The sequence below is a fragment of the Oxyura jamaicensis genome, chromosome Z (assembly GCF_011077185.1).
Source record: "Oxyura jamaicensis isolate SHBP4307 breed ruddy duck chromosome Z, BPBGC_Ojam_1.0, whole genome shotgun sequence".
Classification (NCBI taxonomy): Eukaryota; Metazoa; Chordata; class Aves; order Anseriformes; family Anatidae; genus Oxyura; species Oxyura jamaicensis.
This window is the reverse complement of record NC_048926.1, coordinates 44,721,778-44,747,006: the sequence shown is the minus strand read 5'-3', so window position 1 is coordinate 44,747,006 and position 25,229 is coordinate 44,721,778. Positions and strand designations below refer to the sequence as shown.

General features: G+C 39.0%; 1 protein-coding gene across 3 annotated transcripts in view; it reads left to right on the top strand.

The window, feature by feature from the left end:
* The first annotated feature begins 67 nt into the window (after nt 1-67).
* Nucleotides 68-25,229, top strand: part of FANCC (FA complementation group C) — a 92,232-nt gene continuing 67,070 nt past the window's right edge. Inside the window, exons 1-3 of one of the 3 annotated variants that reach the window (XM_035309718.1) lie at nt 68-86; nt 20,876-21,049; nt 22,618-22,702. In XM_035309718.1, coding sequence (XP_035165609.1) covers nt 72-86; nt 20,876-21,049; nt 22,618-22,702 — 274 coding nt within the window. In that variant the 5' untranslated portion in view covers nt 68-71. Of the gene's footprint in view, nt 87-8,261; nt 8,326-16,526; nt 16,604-20,875; nt 21,050-22,617; nt 22,703-25,229 lie in introns of those variants that run through there. The other 2 variants (XM_035309720.1, XM_035309719.1) reach the window with 2 other exon arrangements.

Below are 25,229 nucleotides of genomic sequence, written 5' to 3'. Positions count from 1 at the left end.
AGTCAAAGACTCAGGCCATCATTTCCCACTCAACCACAAGCTTTAGTGAGGTGCTGAGAAATTTTGTCCTGATGCTGGAAAGCCAGGTAGGCTTGCACTGGGTGTCGTGCATATCAGCTGTGCTGTCACTTGCTGGAATAGTCTGCAACAGTCCTAAACCTGATATGAGAAATGAGTTTTGTCACATGCAGGCTAAGGAATTTTATCATGTGGATATGAAGAAAAACTGATGATGAGCACAAAGCTGTGTGAGATATCACTTGTACATAATTTCAAATCCAGCTGACATAAAAATAGTCTTGTTCTTATGGACAATGTAGCCCAATTGTGATCTTTTCAATTATATCATTGTTTGTAACTGGCCTAGAATTACTTTTCTAGATCTTATATAGTTACAAGTTTCCTGAATATAGATTCTTCTGTAATTTTAAGTTGTGTGCTGTTAAAGCTGGCAAAATGATATTTTAAAACCTTTTCTTCAGCACTCACAGACTTTCTAAAAGAACATACTTCTTGTATTTCCTCCCTGCTGTTTCTTTGTTAGGATTAATTTATTACATGCTGAATGCATATCACGCCATTTCCCAGTTACAGACCAGTCGTCGCATGTCTTTCCCATGCATGTTAGCGCATTGGCATGACCCAGAGCAGGATTTGATCGTGCTCCATTTGTAATTTCTCTCAGGGGTACAGAGCAGCCCCCTCTGAAGAGTGTGCCTGGCGAAGTGTGAATCACCCAGATGGCAGCGTCAGCCCTCTGTTGTCAGAGGTGCCACATCCCACCGAGTTTTTGCTCTCCTCTGCTGCAGCCAGTATCACTAGCCTCATTTAACAAACGGGGGAAAATTGCCACTTGGAGGAAGGAAATAAATGTCTTTAACCAGCCAGAAGACTCATTGTTCTTCCAGTGCACTCTTCACAAAATTCATTGCCTGATAGAGTTATTTTTAATACAATTTTATTGCCTATGGTATGCAAGGCACTGTGGCTTCAGTGAGAGAGGGTAACTTTTCTAGATAGGACAGAAATGGATGCTTAGGTCATCAGCTTTTCGGTGAGGTCAGTCTGGATACATTTTACTTTCAGGCATAGGTGGAGATCATGGGTGAAAAGGTTACTACCTCTGTTCTCTTACAGTCAAATACCACCTATTTCTGGAGTTATTCCAAATCCAGTTGTCTGTGCAGTCAATTTGTACAATCTGAATATCCGAAGTAAGAGCCTTGTTAATGAGAAAGTAGGAGGGCTTTTGATATTTGGGAAATAGAGAACAAATAGTATTTCTAAATGTTTACATTTTAGGATTGGTAATACTGATTATTTTTCCATTGTCATCTGTACAAACTATAGCTGGGGAGAAAAGAAATTTGCATTGTGGATCAGGTCACCAGTATAGCAATCTAGGTTATCTGTCTGCAGTAGTAGTCCACGGATAAGCAGCTCTGAGCTGTTATTCATGGATGGAGAATTGCTTAGGATAGCAATGATGGTCACTGCAGACCCTGTGGCTTATGCTGGCTCAGGTGCTGGTAGCTGAAGGGCTCCCTTGTACAACCCTGCCTTCACAGCTGGGCAGCCCGAACCAGAGAACGGAGGAGCACCCGAAGTATGACATGTCACAGCTTAATATATTGGACTTCGTCCATAATATCGTTATTGAATGCGCTGTCCAGACTAGTGGATTTCTGATAAGAGCTTTGTGGGCAAGAATTATGGTTGCTTACTCTTTCGGGTCCCTGTGAGCCCCATGTTGTACAGCCTAGTGGTGAGGGGATTCAGCTTGGTATTCTTATCTGATATCATGTTATTTCATGACAAAAACTATTTTATAAGATTAAATACAAAAGAACTTCTAGCAACACTGTAGATGCTCTTAGAGTTCATAAATGCTCTATGAAATGAAAGTACACAGCTGTAAGGAAATGCATAGTTAAGTTCTAAGGTTGAGTTAAAGCTCTTGAGCAAGCTTCCAGGGTCACCACCAAGAGAAAATAAAGGGTGTGACATTGTGGGTGATGAGAGAAACAGGAAACAAGCAACTATTTCCAAAATTCATAAATTCTGTATGGAGCAACAAACTCTGTATTTTTGTCTAGTGGTTGTTTCATGAACAGCCTTACAAGACTTTTCTCTCTTACTTTGTGTTTTGTAATACATTTAGATTTATTTTATATGTGATCTTAGTCTTAGTTCTTAATCTGAGTTCCCACTCACATCTGGGATAACTCAACACAAGTAATGTTGGATTTATTGATTTGTAATTTGGTGATACATATACTCAATTTTATCTCTATCACAATACATTTTTTTTCTGCCTTTGTTATTTTATTACACATTATGTATTTGAACAACCATCTTTCCTTTGTAGAGATATCTGAATCAATGACTTTAAAGTGGGCTTTACAGGCCTGCAGGAAGCTGTGTAAAACCATTTTAACTGTATGCGTTATATGCATGTAAATTATTATCAGTTGTGAATCAGATTCACCATATTAGATTATAGAATATATTAAAGTCACCCAATGTAAATAGTCAGTTAAGGCGGCCAGGAAATTAAGGAAACAAAGGAACACTGTTTTAATGAGAGAATGATAGGAAACAAATTGATATTTTGTCTGGGATGTCATAAGGAAAGGACTAAATCTGAAGATAGACAAGGTTAAAGAAAGGTTAATACCAATAAAGGAAGAAGGATTGCTAAAACAACTGAGAGGAGATTTATGAAAGAGTGCATTCCAGAGATTTGCAACTATGAATATTGCAGGCAAAGGAGTGTGGATGACAAACTGTTTAAAGAAGCAGTGAAGGCACTGGAATATTGGAGTTATATTTCCTTTGGGAGGTCAAAGAAGCACCATATTGTAGTGTCCAATAAACTAAACGAAGGAATGAGAAATATGAGGTTTCAGTTAACATATAGAAAACATGGGGGCAAAGCAAGAAATCCTCAAATTGCAGTTCTTGTTTTCTGCCGCAGACCTGTATTGTTTCAACCTTGTTTTGACCAACAACAGGATGAATACGATTCTACAGAGTTGCTATACTATTTTGGTAGTTACTTTAATACTCAGTAAATGGAAACCATTTCCATTTTTAAAAGAATCCCTACTTGGGGACTGTTTTTGTGAGGCAGGGATCTGCTATGCTGAAGAAACACATAATTCCCAAAGGCGTGAAGGCTAGGCTAGCAAACTGGCCTATCTGACTGTGAGCAAAGGATCACATACAACATTCAGCAAATGCTGAAAAATGCACACCACGGAGACAATTTACTAAACTGATTAGCTGAAGATAACTGTATGAGAATGGGTTAAGCCTGAGAGATATATCTTCTCACTGCCTCTCCATCCAGTTTTCTTTTCCTGCATATTTTATTTTATTTTAATTTATTTTTTGCATTCCTTGCACTTTGGATTTCTTTGGTTTTTAATGGAGATTTTGGTGATCTTTGATGGAAAGACTTATAAATGAAAAGGCAATTAGTTTTGCTGAATTTTTATTGTAGCAGGGCAATACAGGGCAATATTTTGCTTTTATCTCAGTGATTTCTGTCATGTTATGAAAATTTGAGGTGTACCTTTCATGTTAGTGAATTTTGCTTTTTGTTTTAGTGCAAACTTCTTGTGTTTAATGGAATAACAACTTTCAAACTGTTTCCCTTGTAACGCTTTATGGTTCTATGGGCTTGTTTGAAATTTTATTTTCAGGCAGATCTCAGCTTTCTTGTGCATGCACTTAAATTTTGAAGAAAAAATTAATTCACTGAAATTTAATTTCTTAATATGATAATCTCACTTTTAATAATCAAGTTTGCAAAAGAAAAATATACTGAAGATTTTCAGTGGGTGAAGATTTAGAGTTCACTGATGTACTTTTAATTATGCTGGTAACTTCAATTTCTAAGATTTAATGCTTCATAACTTGACACGAGTTTGAATAATGATGTAAGTCACGAGAGAATATAAAGTCTTGTAGCTGCATTTTGTTCTGAACAGGCAGTTTCCCACACCTCCAAATCTCTCTAAATTGGTTCAATCATGATCTTTATCACACTTTGTTGATTTGTTATTTTGACTCCTGCTCGGTGGCGATAAAATTGGTGTTTCCCTTTTTACTATCTTAAATTTTGCTAAAACTTTTCAGGTTCTAGGATGTGTAAACACCTCGCCTGTATATTTTATGTACAGCAAGAAGGAATATAGTCACATACATGAAGCTGAAGTTCTCACTAAGGTATTTCATATTGGTAACAGCTGTCACTGAGACAACAGGTCAAGGCTAAGTCATTAACTTTCCATTCTGCAGCAAGTATTTTATGCTCCTTCTGAATATGCCCCAGAAACATTTCAGCGTATCAACAGGGAATATCGCAGAAATGAGTAAGCTCTCAGCTTCTATGCGCTACACTTAGTTCCTGTGGACCAAACTTCGGAAATGGTTCAGTATTCATCAAGTGTTTGCCCTTTCCACAGCAACAGTGGGATGTCAAGGAAGATTTTTATGTCTTGCTGCTTTCTCGGTGCCTTGGGGATGACTGACTTCACTCATGTTTTTCTCTACAGCACCTGCTGAGAGTGCAGATAGGTACAGGGACAGGAATTATACTCAGGATATGAATCCATGAGGAAGTTTATAAAGACAGAAACATAATCAATCACCAAGCTAAATACTTCAGCTTGGTGAAGCAATGTGCATATTGAAAATGCACATATTGAAAAGATATGCAATGAGACAAATTATGACAGTCTTGACGGTGTCAAGATTTGCTAATTGATCAATAGGTGGTATAATTTCCAAATTTTATTCTTGTGAACATATGTTTTATACAGGACTGGGAAGCAGCAAGGGCATAGCTCTTAAATAGATACTAAGAGAACTCCTAAGGTCCAGTTTAAGGAGCATAAAATACCATTGGTGTATTCAAGGCCAATTTTTCAGAACCTTGCAGAGGCTCCTCATAGGGAGCCTAGTTGATAGGGTTTGTGCTGTATGTATATACATAATGGCATGGAGCCGGGACAGGGGAGGGTCAGGCTGGGGGTCAGGGAAAGGTTCTGCACCCAGAGGGTGGTGGGGCACTGGGACAGGCTCCCCAGGGCACTGGTCACAGCACCAAGCCTGACAGAGGGCAAGAAGTGTTTGGACAATGCTCTCAGAGATAAAGTCTGATTTCTGGAGGGCCCTGTGTGGAGACAGGAGTTGCACTCGATGATCCTTTTGAGTCCCTTGCAACTCAGGTTATTCTATGATTCTAAACATAGATAGGCATTTAAAACATGTATGTATATGTGTGTTACACACTGTGGTCTTCTCTGGAAGGAAAGGACACCTCTTGATGGGTTTTGACACTATGCTTGCCACGTTAATACTCAGGCAGGTCCAGGTCAGTCCATAACGGACAACAATATTTATTCAGTGGATATGTTAACTACTTGTTGTCTTGTTCAAAACAACCATTTTGAACTAAACATGGTCCTGCTTGAAGATACTTAGCATGCTTACTTCAGGTAAGGTGCCTGAGGGCATTTTGCTTGGTACTGTGACTTTCCATAGGCAGACACTCTTCCGATCCTTATAGCAGCACACTCTCTTTAGCTGTGTACAAAACATACTGCATATGTAGTGGCCAGAAACTCCGACAAATTGTACTTACCACGCATCTTTTAGTGTCTCACCTGCAGCGTGTCCCATTAATCTATCTCCCCAAGTATTTATTCCAACATTCCAAACTTCTGAGCAGCTTCAAACAGCTGTGGGGCTTTTTGTTTTGTTTTGTTTTGTTTTCCAAAACCCATCAAAGATGTATTTCTTTCTTGTCTCCCAACAGGGGATTCTTTCCTACCAAATTAGTACCGGCCAAAAGACAAATGGTGACATTTTGCCCTTAACCGAAGTGTGGTATCTGCTCTATCTCATCAAAGTGCACTGCTTAATGAGGGGCTTTTGCAACGTACCCGAGGAAAGACAAGATTTCTGCAGCTCTATGGGAGCAGCCAGCAGTCCTCCCGTGTTTGGAATATCCTCCCCTTCATGTTCAGATCTTGATGTGATGGCATTCTTATTTCTAGCAGTACTATTTCTGGTGACTTTTAACAGTTTGAGATAATTCCTGGAAGTTTCAAAGATACACTGTTAGTAATTCCCTCTTTGAAACTAGATGGCTGGGTTAGCTGTATGCTTAGTACTGCCTGCTATTAAGGGACAAGACTATTAAAAATGGTCCTAATAATATCTTTAAACAGTCAGATGTTTTGCATGTATTAAAGGTAGGATAGTGACAAGCTGCATACAGAATGTCTGAAGTAACATAACATTTGTTTTGGCATTCCCTTGATTTGTACTACCTAATTCATTATTGAAATCAATGCCAATTATTTTTTGAGTATTTAAATTAAGGGTCATTTGAAGGTAAGTGCCAAGTATTCTTTCCACCTATTGGAATTTACGCATATTCGTCATTTGCTTTAATCTTTGCCATGATATTTACTCCTATTTTTATACATATGTTATACCGCTGCCTGTGACTTCTTAGCACTTTTATTTATTTATTTATTTTTTAAACCATGGATTTATTTTTAGCAGCTTCTGGTATATTACAATGATTTTGGCCATATGTTTGTGTGTGCATGAGAACGGGTAGGAGGATTCTTGCATAGGAAAGGGAAAATTGGCTCTGTTGGTGGTATAAATATCAATCTGATTAACTCAGGCAGCTTTTTGCTACTCTGTGACTATAGGATGGAAACAGACTTTGGACAGCTATGGAAAATACCCAGTCAGAACCATAAAAAATAATGTTATCGAACTTTTTGCAGTCAAGTTTATTTCACTACACCAGAACAGTTACACGTTTCAGTAATGAAATAATTAATAATCTTGACATCTAAGGAAGTGTTAACACAATTGATGGTAGAAAACAAATATAAATTATCCCGTGTTTTCACTTGACAAGAAAGGGAAGGAGCAGAATGATTGAAGACTTGCATGAGTTATGAACTGGACTCACAGTGCGAATATGGGCGTTACACCCAAAGCTCCGAGCTGTGCGGTGCAGATGTGCTGGATGTGTGGGAAACATCCCAGCCAGTTTGTCTTGGTGGATTGCCTGACGAGCAGTTGCTGTTTCCCAAAAAAGTACTCTGGAACTTCCACAGCCGAGCCTTTTAATTCATCAGGTGTTGGTGATTCGGTCAGACAAAATGAAAAGAAAGTAACGTAGGACTCATGGAGATATTACTGCACGGGGCAGGCTGAATTTGCCTTTCTACGGAAGGGGGTTGTGTCTCATTTTACAGAAAGTTGAAAGCACTGGTGACTGGAAAAGATGACACACTGCACAAAACTTGAACAGAAGACTACGAAAGCTGAATGAGATTAAGGACATCAGCTAAACTGAGTGAAAACTGCAAAGGGAAAAACAACTTCAGCCTTAGCAGCAGTGGTCCTGTTATTTATGCAGGACAAATCTGCTTGACTATCTAATGCAAATTAGCCTGTAAATTCGGACTAGTGATCTTGGTAGGGAAACGGGAAAAAAAAATGATGGGTGGAAAGACTGTAGCTTTTTCTCACCAGCTCTTCATCTCAAGTGTTGAATCTGGAAGTTAAAATGGTCAGGAGTGGAAAAAGTGCCAGGACGAATAGAGAAGGAGCTGGTGAGTGAAAGAGGAAGAATGGCGAGGTGAGTAAGTCAGTGTGGAAGTGGGATAGGGTGAGATGAACAAAACTGCTCTGAATAGGTGAACTGTAGTGCCGTTATGTTCAGCAGGGTTTCCTTCAGGAACAGACTGAGAGGTTAAATGACAAAACGTGGGTGTTTGTAGCTTATTTACTACTTGGACACTTTTTAACGTGTTGAGGGCAAGCTGCAGTGTGTATTCCTCATTCTACCACAGAACAAATACCAGCCACAGAAATCAGAAATCTGATTTTTTTTTTTCTTGAAATCTCAAGTTTATTCAACCCGAAGTTCCTTAACCTACTGTACTTCTGCACCCACACTGCTTGCGTTTCTCCCCAGGGGTGAGGAAAAACGTTTTTCCAGTCACGGAGCCAAGCGCCCCGCCACCATTCCTCCCCGTCGGGGCCGCGCACACATGCCCGCCTTTCCCCCCCCCCCGGCCCCCCCGCCCCCGTTCACGTATCGGCCCTGGGGACGGGCCAGGCGCCCAGCTACCCGCCATTAACCGTTAACGGCCACCCAACGGCTCCCGCGCACGCGCACGGCGCTGTCTGCGTGCGTGTGTGAGGGGAAGGGAGGGGGCGGGGCCACCGCCGGCGGAGCGCGCGAAAATTCCAAACCGGCGGCGCGAGCCGGGCCGCGCGGTAAGGCGCGGGGAGGGGGCGGGGCCGCGGCGGGCACGAGGCTGGGGGGGGGGGGCAGCGGCAGGGGTCTGGGGGAGCGCGCATGCGCGGTCGCCGGGGCGGGGGGGGGGACAGGGGCCGGCGGCCCTGAGGGCGCCGCGAAGGGAGGTGGGCTGGAGGGGGTGGGGGTCACGTCATGTCGTGTCACGTTGTCCTGTCGTGGCACATTACGTCATGTCGTGTCGTGTTACGTCACGTCGCGAGGTGCTGCCTTTGGTCCCGTCTGTGTGGGGTTGCGTTCGCTCGGTGGCCGCGTTCCTCCCAGCCGCCATTTGCGGTGCGGGACGGCCAGGGCCCTGCCGTGCGAGGGCACTGCGTGGCGCGGAGGGCTCCAGGGCAGGCCCTCAAAAGCCAGGACAGTCTGTGCAATTTGGATTTTTTTTTCTAGTATGCAGCTGTAATAAAGATTGGAAGCCTTTTTTAAGTTCAAAGTCCCTTTTCTATTACAAAGAAAACTTCTCAGACGGTTGCCGCTAAACCAAGCATCACCCAGTCTCCTTTCCCCACTACGGTTGTTCAGAGCTGCGCCACCCACCTCTGCGGGCGTTCCTCTCCGTCCAAGGTCGAAACACTGCCCCACGGAATTCATCCTTCTGCTCCCAGGAGAACTCGAGATAGCTGCCAGGTTATCCTGTGAGCTGCTGACAGGCCTACGAAGATCTTCTGCCTGCCGAATTCGGGCACTGCTGGAAAGCCCTCTCCGTCGGCTATGTCTTTTCCCCCCCTGACACACGATCCCCTCGCGGTGCCTGTGTTTGTTCACTGCTGCCATCCCTTGGAGGGAAGCGGGCCCGCCGCGCCTTTGTGCTGGTTGTCCTCTAGCGGCTGGCGTGCAGAGGCCAGGCAGGCCCCGCTGCTGTACCAGGCCCCCGCTGGGGACTTGTCTTTGGAGAGAGAGTAAGGCCGTGGCAGGGTATGAGTCAGGAACAGACACGGGAGGTTATCTTTTTGCTTGCAGGCACGGATGGAGCTTTGATAATAATTTATCTGCGTTTTGTTCTTAGTTTCCTAAGGACATGAGGTTTACGTGATTCTGCACCATCCTGCCTTTGGCAACTAAGAATTGAACATGTTAACCGGATTTAACCAAGTTTAAAGCAGGAGAGAAGTCTTGAAAGCAATTCTGTTCCTATTTATTTTCTAGAAATTGGATGCAGGGTGAAACAGAGAGACTGAGATGGGCACAACTCTGTTGTCCCGTATTTTACCACTAGCCCTCACATGCGTATGGATGGGCCAGCTGGATTCAGTGCATGTCAAGTCACCTGCAGGATGCTGCCTTTGCTGGGTCAAAGTGTCAGAGGGGACACCTTGTGTTAGGTTTTTTGAAGGTGATTACCACCACCTTCCAGAAAGGATATCCTGTTAGAAACTACTAGACACAGTTACTCTCCTGTTAGTGGGGCAGCTTTGTACACTGTGTACTCTAAAACCATCTCTTAAATCTCTTTTGTTTCTTTTCCTCTAAGATGCGTGTTTCCGTGTGCTGACCTAGAGTTGTTTTTTTGACAAAGATGTCTTCCAAAAGATGGGTGAAAGATCTTGCGGTGGGTGAAACAATTGTTTCCTGAAACAATTGGTCAGAAAATGTTGTAGTCCTTTGATAGAGACTTGATACATGTCCTCTAAAACAGAGCTGATTTGGACGGTTATAGGACAATTAATATATTGTGTGAGACTAACCCCAAATAAAAATATTCAGCCTTCATTTTATCAGCCTTTTTTGGTATGAGTACAATATGTTTCATACCAACCTGATCTGAAAAATGGGTAGCAGTATGCCAGGCCATAAAAATCTTATTACATGTATAAACGGTACAGCACCTGTTATAACTCATGTAAAATCTCTAATTAAACAATATAGCTTTCACCAAACTGGTTATTCCCATCTCTCTTTTCCTGGTAAATGTTAAAAATTGCTGCCGTTAATGTTGCTAAATTGAATACATGAATGGTAACATTCATTAACAATCTTTTCTTTTTCTTGTTTTCTTTTATGTAACTTTGGAATAATAATAATAAAAAAAATCCTTTCTGGATTGAAATTTGGTGGCACACCCCACCAATTGCTGAGAGCATTTTAGGAGCAAATATTGAATCCACTTTTTACATTATAGGAATGTAGAATATGTTAAATATTTTCTCTTTAGTGAGGGCCAATAACTTTGTGGGTATTGCAAAAGTATTTAAAAATCAGTAAGACTAGTTGTGCATTGCTGGGACTTTTACTTAAGCATTTTACTATAGGAATATGATTTTAGAAGGCTATGACAAAACGGTATATGATGGTCATGATCTCTGGCCCTTATACAAAAATATATTATATTATATTATAAGTATTATATTAATCATAAATGAAGGAATCTATATTAATTTAGCATTTATATTTTAAATCTTTTGAACTCATGAATTTCTGAGTTAGAGCGTCTTTAACATCTTTGAAGAGTTGTTACCATTACTCTACCTGTAATGGTAAAGGATGGACGAATGTCAGACTTTACCTCTTTGCAGTTTGAAGTTTCTGTTGTTTTTTTTGAACTGTTGGCCTTGCATATGGATGTATGTAGTACTTTCTGTGTGCGTCTTCCTGAAGATAACCGACTTGCTGAAATGTAACTCATACAGCTTCAGTTAATGGTCATCTGGAGAAATAAAGTCCACGAGGCTATAGCAGCACGAGGAATTTTGGGAATCTTTGGGAGCGGTAGGTTCTCTTGACTCACAAATAGATCAAAATGGATGCTCTCAGATGTGTAATTATAGTTTGATTTAAAAAAAAAAAAAAAAAGTAGCATTTAAGTCTCAGATCAATACTAATAATCAGGTTCCTGAAGTAGAACAAGCCTTGGGAAATGAAATTACTTCTTTAATGTCATATGTGAAATGTGTCAGAAATGGGAATCAGACTTCTAGGCATCTGAATTCTGGAGCCAAACTGCAGGGTTGCCCTTCCTCCCTCCCTACTAGCAGATTCACTAGACATGTTTATTTTATAAATCTAGATTAACTACGTGACAGCATTGAAACATTCCAAGCAGTTACTGTAATAAAAGTATTGTTACATACAACTAAATTGGTGTACATGAGTGTCCAAGCAGAATAGCTCAAGAGGCCTATACCACTACCTAATACTTTTTTCCTATGTTCTATGTCAAAAATTCCCATCAGCTGACATCAACAAATTGATAAGGAACTCCCTTCCCATACAATACCAGATCTACATAGCTTGAATTTCACACCAAGGGTGGCATTGTTAGATCATGAGTTTTTCAGGAACAGATAGGACAAAAATCTTACTGGTAAATCACAGGGGACCCACTATTAGCACATTAAAAAGTACACGGCACAGAATGTGCAGGAATAATTGACTGGGAATCCCCCAGATCAGTGCCTCAAATGTCAGTGCTGAGTCCCCGGTCTAACTGCTCACATAGTCAGTTGTTGCTGTGGTACATGTTCGACTGAGTCACGGAAAGCCTTTCCTCTAGATGTTTCTGAGGAAACTTATCTCTTCTTATTTGCAAAGAATGAATGGGCTGATTTAATGCCTGTGAATAGCATGAAACCTGGTCAATGGACTCAGGGGACAAATGTCTGTGGGAGTGTGTTAAAATAATAATGTACAACAAAAAGGTGTAAATGTTGACGTGGGTGTCATGAAGTTATTTTTTTATTCTGCTGAAGAATACATTTTTCTTTTTCTGTCAGGTATACTTAGTGCCATAAAGACATCTTTCTTCAGTTTTTATTCTGTGGCTATTTCAGGCAGAAGGGAGAGAAGTGTCAGAATTTTTGGTGAGTTTTTCTTTTGCCAAAGGGAAACACATTCTTTCATTTGCAGGCTTGCTTATACTGTGTATGGACTATGTGAACGCTTTTCACAGAATTCCAGCATTCTCAACTGATGTTGGAATAAATTTGTATCACTTTTACTTACACTTACTGCACTGTCATTAGAGTGCATATAAAAAAAAAGTATTTAGAGTAAAGCCTGGATAGAAAATGCTGTGCGTGTTTGTTGTGTGATCATTTACTTTTTGGTGGAATGTTGCCCTTCACTGGTTTCTGTTTGTACCTCTCGTATCCTCACATTTAGGATGTTTATCTGAAAGTACTTTAGTTCCGTAGAGCTGGAGAATTAAAATGAAAAGTACATGCTTTATTACTAGGGTAAATATTAGAGGTTTCTTTTCTTTTTTTTTAAAAAAAAAGGATCTAGAAATTTTGGAGAAAAAGAATTCACTTAGCATAACCAAGGCAATTCTATACGCTCTATGAATAATGCTGTATGTCAGTACCATAAGCAGTATTTCAACTGATTTTTAGATACTTGCGCTGAAAAGTATGGACGTTGTATCTTCTTTTCTTACAGTTGTGTAACTCAGGGTTAAAACTTGGATTTCAGCAAAGTTGCATGGCTACTAACGAAACATAATTGTTGGGGATACGAAGCCCTTTGTATTAACTTGCAATTTAATTTTAAAAAAAAAGAAAAAAAAAAACTAGTCATTCAAGTAATTCTTCACTATATTTAGATAGATTGTACTCTTTTTTTTTTTTTTTTTTTTTTTTTACACGATGAAACAAACACAAATATTTTGGAAGCATGCTTCCAATTTCCAGGGTCTTCTTTGTAGTCTGATTGCAGGAGGATTTCCTTCTGGGTTTATTTCTCTAGTAACTGTACAGGTAGAAATGTACAGGTAGAAACGAATGCTGTTTCTTGATATACTAGTGTGAAGGAATATACTTTTTATGTTACTCTGTGGACCATGCATAACTTCAGAAGAGGGAACTAATATTCTAATTTGCTGTGTGCAATTTAGTCTATGTTCTCTTCTACTCATGCTTGGAAAGTAGGGAATTACTGTGTTTATGGTAATAGCAAAACTCAGTGAAAGTTATAAAAAGAAAAACAAAACAAACAAAAACCAACCAACCAAACAAAAAGCCAATTACTGTAAATGCGCCTATCCCCATCCTGGTATAGTAACTCTGGAAAGAGACAAATGATGCAAGCATATTTTAGGGTGAAACTTTGAATTTATCTCTAGTTAAAGGTTTATGCAAAGGAACTACTATATGGAGGAAATAAGTTCTCTGTATTCCACTCAAGTAATATACAAATAAAAGTTAATTGCAGAGGAGATTCAATGATGGGGAAGTTTGGATGATGAGTTTTGTTTATGATTTGTCTGTTTATATTCAGATGAGATTTTTTTTTTCTGAACATGTTCTATAGGAAAGAGAGTGACAAAAGCCTTTTAGGCATCTAATTTACACTAGAAATGTGCCACTGTGAATTTAAGCTGTAGGAGACAGTGGTAACCAGGTGTAAAAGTTTAGCTGAGAAAGCACAATTTGTATTTGGCACAAAAATGGCTCTATGTCTAGATAATCATACATTCACACCTTTGCATTGACTTATTTAACGCCATGTGAGAGGATGCTCTTTGCCAGAAGAGCGTAATGAAAACTTCAAAGTTCATAACAAATAGCCCATGAGTGGTGCATTGGCTGGCAGATTGGGTTTAGAAGTGATAAAAGCATTAAATTTCATCTTAGAAGAACTTGCCATTATTGCCAATGGTGGTCTAACTTAGCTGATGCTGCCAACACAGTGAGAGCCCTTACTATGTGGGTAATCTTATCAGTGTTATGAATGTACCAAATTTAGGCCCCATTGAGACTAGTAAAAATTCGGCTGCTGACGTAAACAGGATCAAAATTTCTTTCCTTATCATGTAGCCTGCCAAAGAAGGTAAAATTTATATAGTGTTTAGAATACTGATATCAGAGGCCCATGTACAATTGATTTGTGGTATTACTAGCTGTAGTGAAGATAAACTGGTGTTAGCAGTGATTGGACTTTTTGCAAAGTGGTGTGAAAACAGATTACTTCTATTTTCACAGATATTCTTCAGGAGCAGTCCTACCTCCTGCAGTCCACAGGCAGAACCAGACTCTCTGCATCTTTCCAGAACTGCATTTATTCTTTTTTTTTTTTTTTTTTTTTTTTGCATTGTCTTCCAAGCCGTGGTTTTCTTTGTGTGGCCTTAATTGCAGCTGTTGCCAAATAAATCAGCTGAGAAATAACTGGGCTGATTGAAAAGGCTCTGACCAGCAAAATAAATCTGAGAATATTTTAACAGTCAACTTTATTAGACTTATCCCCCCAAACTGTTTATCCCTTCAGCATTAGGAAAGATTGTCACGTTGAAATGTTACCAACCAGTGTCAGTGAAATGATTTCCAGAGGTTTGCTCTTTAGATTGTGCAAGATGAGATATGCAACTTTTTGCCTTGCAGGGGAAATACCTTGAAAGACAGTGATCCAGTCCACCTCCCCAGTCCACCACTGTTTCTAGAACGTCGTCAAGGTGTGTACTTGGTTGTGCTTCTGTCCACCATGCCCAGCATGTTGTTTCTAACCTCTGTGGTGCTTTGTCATATTGTTGCCTTTCTGTGATAGATCACTGTGGACTGATGAGAGATTGACAATTCAGATATGGAAGAACAAGCAAGTAGTTAAATGGTGAGCTAGAAGTCCCCCCTTTCTTTCAAGTCTGGCTTCTGTTTTGGAGGGCCAGGCTGATCTGCTTAACATCAGTATGCACCAGTCAAATCTGGGATTTGCTTTATTGCCTCGAAACAAATTTCCATTTTGTACACGCAGCTGATTCCCCGGTATGCACAGCTTTATGTGGGCCTTGCTGGATTTTGATCTGGCTAGTCTTGATGCTGGAATTCTTTTATATTAGCACCTCATATTGTTCAGTACTTTGCTGGATTGCATAAGAGCTTTCTGTCAGAGATATAAAAGTGCTTTATCTCATTGTCTGTTTTCTCCTGTTAACTTTTTCTTTCAAATACTTGTTGTGTTGGACTCTTAATAACCTAGCTGGCTGGTTTCGTGCAGGAGAGGCTTCGATTTTCTTATCTGTGATTGTCTGTGATCAGACTTTCTATTCATTTAGTGCCTAAAGACATAGTAATCTGTTTTGTGGGCTGGTAATTGCATCTCTTGTATATGGAAATAATAATTAATTGCCTTGTTTTCCTGTTAAGATTCATTATGGAAAGGTAACGAATAACATCTGTAAAGTTCAGTGATATTACTCCAAAACGTCTTTCACATCTTTTACTGTTCCCCTGGGCAAAAGATAAGAGTTAGATGGATGTGCTGGGATATTATTTCTGCCTTTTGCATTAGAGAAAGTTTTATACTTAGGCTCTTCAGATGGGGAAGATCAGAAGGAGGGACTACTGCTGCAAGAGAAGTCTGACATTAGGACCAGAAAGTTTTAAAATTATTTTTTGTGTGAAGTGGTTTCTGTTAACAAGAAAGGCTCATAAATGGTATTTATTGGTTATGAAGCTCATAGCAAGATGAACATGGAGGAGATGCCTTTATTATGGTCATATAGCTCTTATGCAGGGCAGGAAGAGGGGGAGGTGTAATGTTTTCAGAGTGCTGTAGAAATGGAAATCTTTTTATGAATCCCAGCAATGCATTACATGCTTCCCCTTGATGTCAGCTCTTTTCCAGTCCAGCAGAGCGACATAACACAACTGGAAATACCATTTTGCTGTTATTAATGTTATTCAGAGTAAACCTGTGTAGGAGGTTGTATACATTTGCTGTCCACAGAAGTAATCCTGTCATTGTCCCTAGCAGACATTGTCCCTTAAAGATGAAAACTGGGCTATTTTACCAATGAGACCTGACAATGAATTCAGAAGGCAGATATGACAACCATTAAAATACCGATATAAATAGCAGCGCAAGTAGAGAAAACAAGCCCAGAGATGTGGAATACTAATTACTTTCTTTAAGAGAATTACCAGTCTAAAAGATAAGTGATTACAACACACTTTATATCTGCTTGACAACTATTTCGTTTACCAGATTTTGCATATTACTTAGTCAATGTTGGTTCCTTTCTTTTGGCACAGGTCTTTGTTGGTTTTGTTCCCAGAGGGAGATATATTTGCATGCAATTTGTTTTAATTTGGAAAGTCTGTATAAAGACAACTTGTTTTGTGTAACTGTGGTTTGTTCTTTCTGTAAAATAACTGGATGTGGGCACAAAGAGGAATAGGCAAACTTGCTGTTATCTGCCTATTGATAGATAGTTTTTGTTGTTTGTTTTCTTCACAAGCTGGTGAGGAGATGGAGGAATAGAAACTGAAGTGTTCTTTTGGGTTGTGGAACAACTTATCACCAGTTCAAGGAAGGGTACGCAAATGAGAGCTTTATACATTGAATAGAAATCTTCGTCAGAGTTACCTGGAAACCTTGATGCTATGACATAAGACAATATTATACCTATATCTCAAAGATCCTTCTACCTGAAATATTTTTATTTATTTAAAAATGATGGCTGAATTTACATGGATGAAAACAAACTAAGTAATACAAGTTTAGTAGCACTACTTGGCAGGCTGCTGCAGGCTCACCTTCAGTAGCCTGTGCAGTTTTGGGCACCACAGTATAATAAAGACATAAAACTATTAGAGAGTGTCCAAAGGAGGGCTACAAAGATGATGAAGAGTCTGTAGGGAAAGAGGTATCTGAGGAGCAGCTGAGGTCCCTTGGTCTGTTCAGCCCACACAGAGCAGGCTGAGGGGAGGCCTCATGGCGGCCTGCAGCTCCCTCACGAGGGGAGCGGAGGGGCAGGCGCTGAGCTCTGCTCTCTGGGGACAGCGACAGGACCTGAGGGAACGGCATGGAGCTGGGACAGGGGAGGGTGAGGCTGGGGGTTAGGGAAAGGTTCTGCACCCAGAGGGTGGTCGGGCACTGGGACAGGCTCCCCAGGGCAGTGGTCACAGCACCGAGCCTGCCGGAGTTGAAGAAGTTTTTGGACAATGCTCTCAGACATAGGGTCTGGTTTGTTTGTTTGTTTGTTGTTTGTTTGTTTGTTTGTTTTTGGAGGGTCCTCTGGGTACACAGGAGTTGGACTCGATCCTTGTAGGTCCCTTCCAACTCAGACATTCTATGATTCTATTTAAGCCAAATTTGGGGACTTGGAAAGCTATCAAAGTTTTTTTCAGGGATTTTCTGATTGTCAGGAATTATTTCTGAGGAGCTGTAACGTTTTAGCAACTGCAGATTCCCTCAGTGTTCTGTTTATTATAGGTGAGTCCTGAGTTTCAGGATTCGGACTAGTGAAGAAGTTACTTTGCTTTTACGTGATTTTTGTCTTCTGTGGTTGTGTTCTAAAGGATTATATTTCTACAGTTCCAGAGAAGAAATCTCCCCAGTTTTGCTACCTTATATACTGGATGTGCAAATACGATTTCATTTTCAGACTCTAAATGAGGAGATAGTTGCGGACAAGTTCTCTGAAACCTGTTGATGTCTCATCTGCTTTTGCATATAGTTTTTTATCTGTCATTGATGAGTGCTGCATGTTGTGCAAGGCTGCGACAATGAGGTACTTGTATGTATGTGTTCAGGAGGACAGGACAGCAGCTCAGTTGTTACCTGGAGTGTCATACTGTAGAGCTTTGCCTCCAGATCTTGTAACAAAAGTTACTGACTAAAATGTTATATTTTAGATGCTAATTCGGAGAGTTCTCTTGGCAAAATAAAGCTAATCCATACCCTGTTAGAAATGCAGTCTTCAGCTTCTAAACAAGTACCCTCATGGGTGAGCTCCACAGGGTTCCTGGTGTTCGAAGTACAGGACCAGGAGTGTTTGATTCTTGGAGAGATTCTGATACAGGAGACTAGCATTTTTTCTCCTCCTTCCTAGAAGTAAAGGATATCTTATAAGGTGATTCACAGTAAATCCAGCTTCTGAATTTCTCATATTCTTGAGTAAATAGTCCAAAATAAGAAGCAGTTTTAGATTCTTGGCAGCTGAAATAAAATGAGTCCCAAGTGGAAGTGAGTGTAAAAGAGGCCGAAAAGACCTTGGGAATACACACGACAGTATGACAGGTCAAGTCAGGTTTTACGGGTCAATTTATTGTTTATGATTTCTGTAGGCATTTTAATATGTTTTATAATGGGGTACAAATAGTTAACTTGTAATTACATTTAAATAGCCATTAATTTTATATTTCTCTTAGTAATAGACTATTTTCTGACAATTTTTGAGATAAAACTGTGTCATATTTTCTTTTTAATTATTTTATTTATTCATTCAGTCATTTTACTGTATGTTTTCCTGTAATGCTGAGGTGAAGACAGTACTAAGTCGTATTATTAAAATAGTTCTTTTCAGGACTAGATGCTATAAACAATCAAGAAAATAATTTATTCATTGGAGGCTTCTAAAGAAAGCAAACACACAAGCACAGTTTAAAAATCATGCCACTGTGAATAGAATGGATGCTTGTGAGAATTTTTTTCTGGATTTCTTTTAGTCTGACATAAGCAATGTGTTGCTGCAAAATGAGCTGGGATTTCAGACTTCTAGAATAAGAATATTCTTACTCTGTCATAGCTTCCCCCTTTTGCATCCTGGAATAGTAATTGCATGTACCTGGTGTAGTAGAAAAGCCTGTTTAATTTGCTTACCTGGGATGCTTTGTTAATAGTCAGTCATCTCTTGTGGCTGGTCCCAAAATGCTGGAGTGTTTGTGGTACTTCTTTTTTTTTTCTTCTTCTTTTTTTTTTTTTTTTTTTTTTTTTTTTTTCTCCCCTGCCCCCTTCATCCCCCTCACCCCCTCCCACCCCGCTTTTTTTTTTTTTTCTTTTTTCTTTTAAACTTTCAGGAGCCATTGTGTTAGAGGACTTATTTTTCAGTTATTCAAAATGATATATCGGACCTGGGAACATCAAATAAGCTCCTTTCTTTACTCAAATCTGTAAGTCCAACTTCTGGATGTAATTTTTTCTTGAAGTCTTTATTATGCGCTTGCAGTGATAGAAAGTGTGATGGCTAATTGCAGCTGGATGTTTGACCTATTCTCTACTTCTGAGAGCTACTGTGATGAAGTCTCATACCCTATTTTAGTTGCTTACTAACTAGTGAGGTTTAGGGGTATTTAGAAGATCAGTGAGATTTTGGCCCTGCACATGCTGATTAAGAGTTACAGGTTAGAGCAACAGTTACAGCTAGAAACAGGCACACAAAAAAGAATGCAAAAGCATGGGCTTAGCCTACATTGTGTTGAAAATGATTAGGACAAACATACCTTGAACTCTGACAAACCAACATATTTACCTTTTTTTATGGACAGAATCCAAACTCAAATAATAGTCGACATTCATTCTGAAGTATTTATTACCATTAGAAACTAAACAAATTTATTAATAATCTTTAGGTTTGTGTCTGGCTTGGATTAGCATGCTATATAAGTGAAGCGATCGTAAAGAGTTAGCTGCATAAAGCAGACTTGACTTGCAGGGCTGCTGCTTAGGTTCAGGTTTTATTTTTGGTCTGTAGCTTCAGGTCTGTAGCTTACAAAAGAAAATTTCACTGTTTTCTGTTGCTTCAATGAGTGTCTGAATTTGTCTCCAAGCGGGCAACAGTTAATTTCTGAAAACTGCCACTGTGTGTGTTAATTGACAGTTGTCTTTACCATCTGACATAAAAGACAATGATTGAATGGCTGCAAGAGCTCCTTTACTCTTTCAGCCTGTGGGGTATTTCTTTCAAAGAGATTTAAAGGTTGGTGTAGCACCTGCTGCTCTATTCTGTCTCCTTCTGCCAAGGAAAAATACAGCAAAGGAGGAAAAAAAGAAATGTTTTGTGCCTTCTACTGGGGAAATTTGGTTAGTTTTTAACATTTGTACTTGACAATAATCCTCTTAAAGATCTAGTTTTTACATTGAAGTATGTAATTGGTTGTAGATTATACAACCAATTGTACAGCTTTTGTTCAAAAGCTTTTATATGTAAAGTTGAATGTGGTCATTTTTCTTTCTCCTTTGTGTGATAATAAAAAGAACATAGAAAGAAAATCAGAGCAAAAATACTGAATTTATTGGTTTCCTTTAAAGAGAATCCTCCTTTTGCACTTAAACATAATGATCAATTACAAATGCAGATCCTAAAACAAGCAAAGCCCCAGCGCATGCCCTGCAGTCCCTTTTGTTTTGATTGAACCATTTTTTTTTTTTTCGAATGCTTTCATTTATGTTGAAATGGGCATTTTCAGTTTTTCCTCATGCAAAGCATTCTGAATTAGTGTGCACCCATATTATTGTATAATCTGAGTTAAATATTGGTGATGCCAAGTTCAGATCATAAATGCCTGAGACACAACTGGGTGGTATATTCTAAACTAATTTATTTATTGCTATGTCACCTTTGTTACTTTGTCACTTTGGTACTTTGTTGGGTTATTATTTTACCCTATTACTACTATTTCACCCTATTACTACTAGAAAGAAAATTGGCACCTTTATAAGATGCAGTTCTCCCCCACCTTCCCATCTGAACACAAAAAAAGGTAGTAGAAATCCTTCCTCTTGTTCTCATTCAAGGTTTCAAGCCCCCGTGTTTGGTTATGCCTGTTTTTTGAATTGTAAACATTTTCTCTTTTTTTTCCCCAGGGTTGTGGAATGGCCCAGGATACTACAGGGCCGACACTGGACTTCAAATATTGGTTGGATAAAGCTGTTGAGTGGGGTCAAGCCACCACTTCGGAAACCCAGAAAGATGTCTGCCTTCACTTGCCCCAGCTGCAGGAGTTTCTACAGCAGACTTACGACACTTTGAAACATATGGTAAGTGACTTTAAAAGGAAGAAGTGGCCTCTTTTGAAGACACCCTCAGAAACAGTCTGCAGCATGTTTTGACAAAACCAGAAGCAAAGAGGCTTGGGTTACTGACCCAGTGTATTACTGGATCAGAGAAGCAAACTGGGGAAGCAGTCACAGGTAACGTAAACAGGAATGTGCTTCCGGTTCCCCTGGTTTATCAGGAAAGGAGCTTTTTCTTCTTGATTGTTCATTGTCACGTGGGATTTCCCGGCCAATGCTCTAACCTCTTTAAAAAACTCTTTAAAATAAACAAGAATTTGATTCTGGTTTTCAAGCCATGTATTGGATTGTTTAAAGGCCTTAACATGCAAAGTTGTAACTGATCCTTCAAATCTCAGAGAGTCTGTTGACACGCTAACCCCAGTGCTGTGGCATATGTAGTGAATTCCATTGGCACATGCTGCTGACTGTTCTGTTTTCTAATTTGATTATTGTCTGCACTCACTAGAGTGCTTTTTTTTTTCCAAGTAAGTTTAGTTGGTTTTATGCTTAGTGATGTATACATTTTCCTGACCATGGCTTTTTCAATATATGTAATAATTTTAATTAGCTTTAGAAATGTTGTGTTATGGCATGAGGCTGACTTCTTATGGAAGCGATTCTTTTTAAATGTTCTTCTTCTCTAAAAACTGCATTTTTTAAAAATCTGAATTTAATTTTTAAATACAAGATTTTCAAGGAGTGATATTTCTTCCTCTATATCTGTCTTTTTCTTAGAAGAAGAAAACAAACAAACAATTTTTAATGTTGCTACTTCAAGTAATCTGAGGCTTGGCCTGAAATGGACCTTGTGAATATGGCCCCAGAAAGTCTGGGGCTAGCCCCAAATGTGAGACAAATGTAAGGAATTTATTGCAGCAGCAGGAGATGGTTATCGTTCCTGCTACTTGCATGTTATCTCAGCACAGGACCATTTTTAAAAGCCTTCATTTATTAGATAGTAAAGCTACAAAAATGGAAAAATAAGACTGATTACACAGGATTGCATATAAACTACATTGCCTACTACTTTTTTAGTGAAGCTGCTTTCTATTTGGTTAAATGGCAGTTTGTTACTGCGTAGTCATTAAATAAGCTAATTTAAAGAAAGCAAGCAGAAGTAACAGAAAAATACTTAGTTTTATGCTGTAGTGAGTATTATTTTTTTCAGAAACTCTGTGAGACAGTATATTAAAGTAATGAGGACCAGTAAAAGTATATTTTAATTGTACTTTTACTTATCACTATATCTCTGTTACTAACACTATTTTCTTATTACTATATGTGAGAGTAATTAGTAAATTTTCTACCACAATTAAACATTAGCTGAGGAAATTACTTAAGCTTTAACTTATGTGAGTTATGATATTACAGCTGATTTCACTAAGTTCTGCTTTTATTACCTACCTGCAAGTGTTTTGTTTCCAGAGCATTTCACAGCAAAATCATTGGGACTGTAATTTACAATAATCTGTATCATTAGCAATTCATCTAATTTGCTTTTGATGTACGGTATGTTTATTGTCTTTTTGTTTGTTTTTATGTCTTAACAGAATTCAATTGTAGCAATTCAGCAGTTCCCTTTAATTGGCCAGCTACTAGGAAGGCTTTGTTGGAATCCTTTTGTTATAGGATATGGTAAGAACCTGTAATGATATTTCTGTAACAGCCCATAAATTTTATTCCTTAGGAATTAAAAAAAATACAACTTGGTATATACTTCAATTTTTCCATAAAAATGCAGCATTCTTTCTTACTTAGGTAAAATTTTGAAATAAAAATGCTATCCAAGTTATTTAAAACATGTGTCACTGAGAAATCTTAAATTTACTTTTACTTTTGGAGATAATTAATTGTATGGATTATGTACAGAATCTTGACTTGGAAACAGTAGGTTTTAAACCCAGTGAGTGTTTATGTGCATCATTATTTCTGTTGTATTTCAAATTTTTGTGTTCTGTTAATTATGTCAGTCTCCCAGAATGCACAAAAAAGTTTTAGATTACTTTCAACTGAGGTTTCTTCCAGTTATATGTCAGAATATTCTATTGGATAGTTTAACATAGAAGAATTAATTTTATTTTTTTATTATTATTATTAATGAAAAGCTGTACTGTGTTACAATTGTTTTTACAGATTTTATGCTGAATGCTTGTTTTTCTAACTTGTAAACTAGTGGAAAATACACATAGATTAAAAAGCAAAGCAGTAAAATGTTGACTTAGAGAGAAAAGGTGAGAAAAATCAAAAATGTCTTACTGTTGGGGTGTAGGTGAGATCAAACAAAAGGAGAGAAACTGCAGACAGGAAAACTGTTAGGAGGGACCAGACACTACCTGTGCTGTATACTACCTGTAGTACTATACGGGTAGGTATACTACCTGTATCCTACCTGTAGAACTACACAGGTAGGACAATATCTGTAGTTCCAGTATACTTACCATGCATTGAAATGTTGATAAATGGCTTAGGATCTACTCTGAAAGAGAAAGCTAATTCTGACCTTCTTTGTCAGCCCCTTGAAATAGTATTTTGCTGATGTCCTACATCAGTTTGCTACAGCTATATCTCCCCCCCCAAAAAAAAAGTGTTGCATTTTGTCCCTTCTGGTTCATGCTTTCTTTTGGAGAAGTACAAGAAAGGGCAATTTTTTTTGTCTCCTGGAGCAGTTTATTAGGTCAAGAAGAGCACTGCTCTAGAGTGATCATATGTCTTCTGGCTTGGATTTATCTCCTTCCACTTAGCTCCAAGCACAGGCAGAATGAACTTGCCTGCGACAGACATGGTAGATGTGCCTTATGTCAGCACTTCCCATCTAAAAGGAAGACTTGGGAAGGAACCATAGATTTAAACATAGGTCACTATGGCAGAGAAACAAATCTGCACTTTTGTGACATCTTTTGAGAACAGACGTCTTCTACTTCATGGACTAATTTTTGTGAGGTTCCATTTTTAATCATAGTTTCAGTTTCTGGGAATGTTGATAACTGTTGATGATTACAGATACACACCTGCTTTTCTTCCCTTTTTTAGTTTGGAATAACAAGTCTTCAGACCACCAGTCTTTAGACCACCAGTGTCTCTGAGCCAAAAATATATTATATTAGAGAATGGAGCATCATCTATTTTTTTAAAATCTGTTTTTCCTTTTGAATCATTTCCACAACAACTCCAGCTATACATTCTTAGTTTCCTCTGCTTCTCCCTTATTTTTTATCCCTCTGTATTTTCTAAAGCAGGAAAAGCACTTTTTCTTCAAGTTGATTGTTACCACTGAAGACTCCAAGACAATGAGTTTTACTTCATTTTTGTTTGTTTGTTTGTTTTGGTCTCAAGGTTGTAACCAATCCAATTCAGAGAACTTCAGTTGCTTTAAATGGAATCCTTCTCTTCACTTCAGTGCTTGGAGATGGGAGAAGGAGATTTCCCAACATCAGTAGACCCGAAGATGTCTGCTTATCCATTCCCACCACTTCCTCCTTTTAGAGCCACCTGAGCTCTCTTTGGGCTGCTGGCACTTTAGATTCAACTATTTCTCATTTTGTTTGGCACTAGTTTTGAAGATATTCTTTAAGATAGTGCTGGTGGATGCTGACTCTCAAGTGGGTTTCATATAATTTCTCATTTGGATAAATAGCTCATTCAGGCATGTCTGAGACCAGGCCACCCTTGCAGTAGAAGAAACTAATTCTGTTCAGTACAGTCTTTCGTACTAGTAAATGGAAGAGGAAAAAAAAAATAAAACAACATACAAAACATTATATATCTGCATCTTGTCCAAACCACAATACCTATCACCTTAGATGTGTGTCTGCTGGTGCTGGATGCTGACATGGCTGACCACTCAGTGTAGGAAGCATGGTCTCCAAGGGAAAATAACCTCCTCATAAACACTCTTGAGCAGGAGGGGGGCAAGTTAGCCATATATAGGATGCTTATGTGAGGGAACCACGAGGGACACATGAGGAATTCAGTCTTGGTAAGGAATTCCAGTGTTTTTTCTGTGGGCTGGGGGATTATGTTCTCAGTAGGCCCCTCCTGGTTTAAGTTTTGAGCCCAAATGTCTTGAATCCCAAACTAATACTATAAATGCTGGGGAATTTCTTGGTGGCTCTCTATGTCAACATACGTGTGTGAGCGTGCATGCTTATGTATATATTCATTT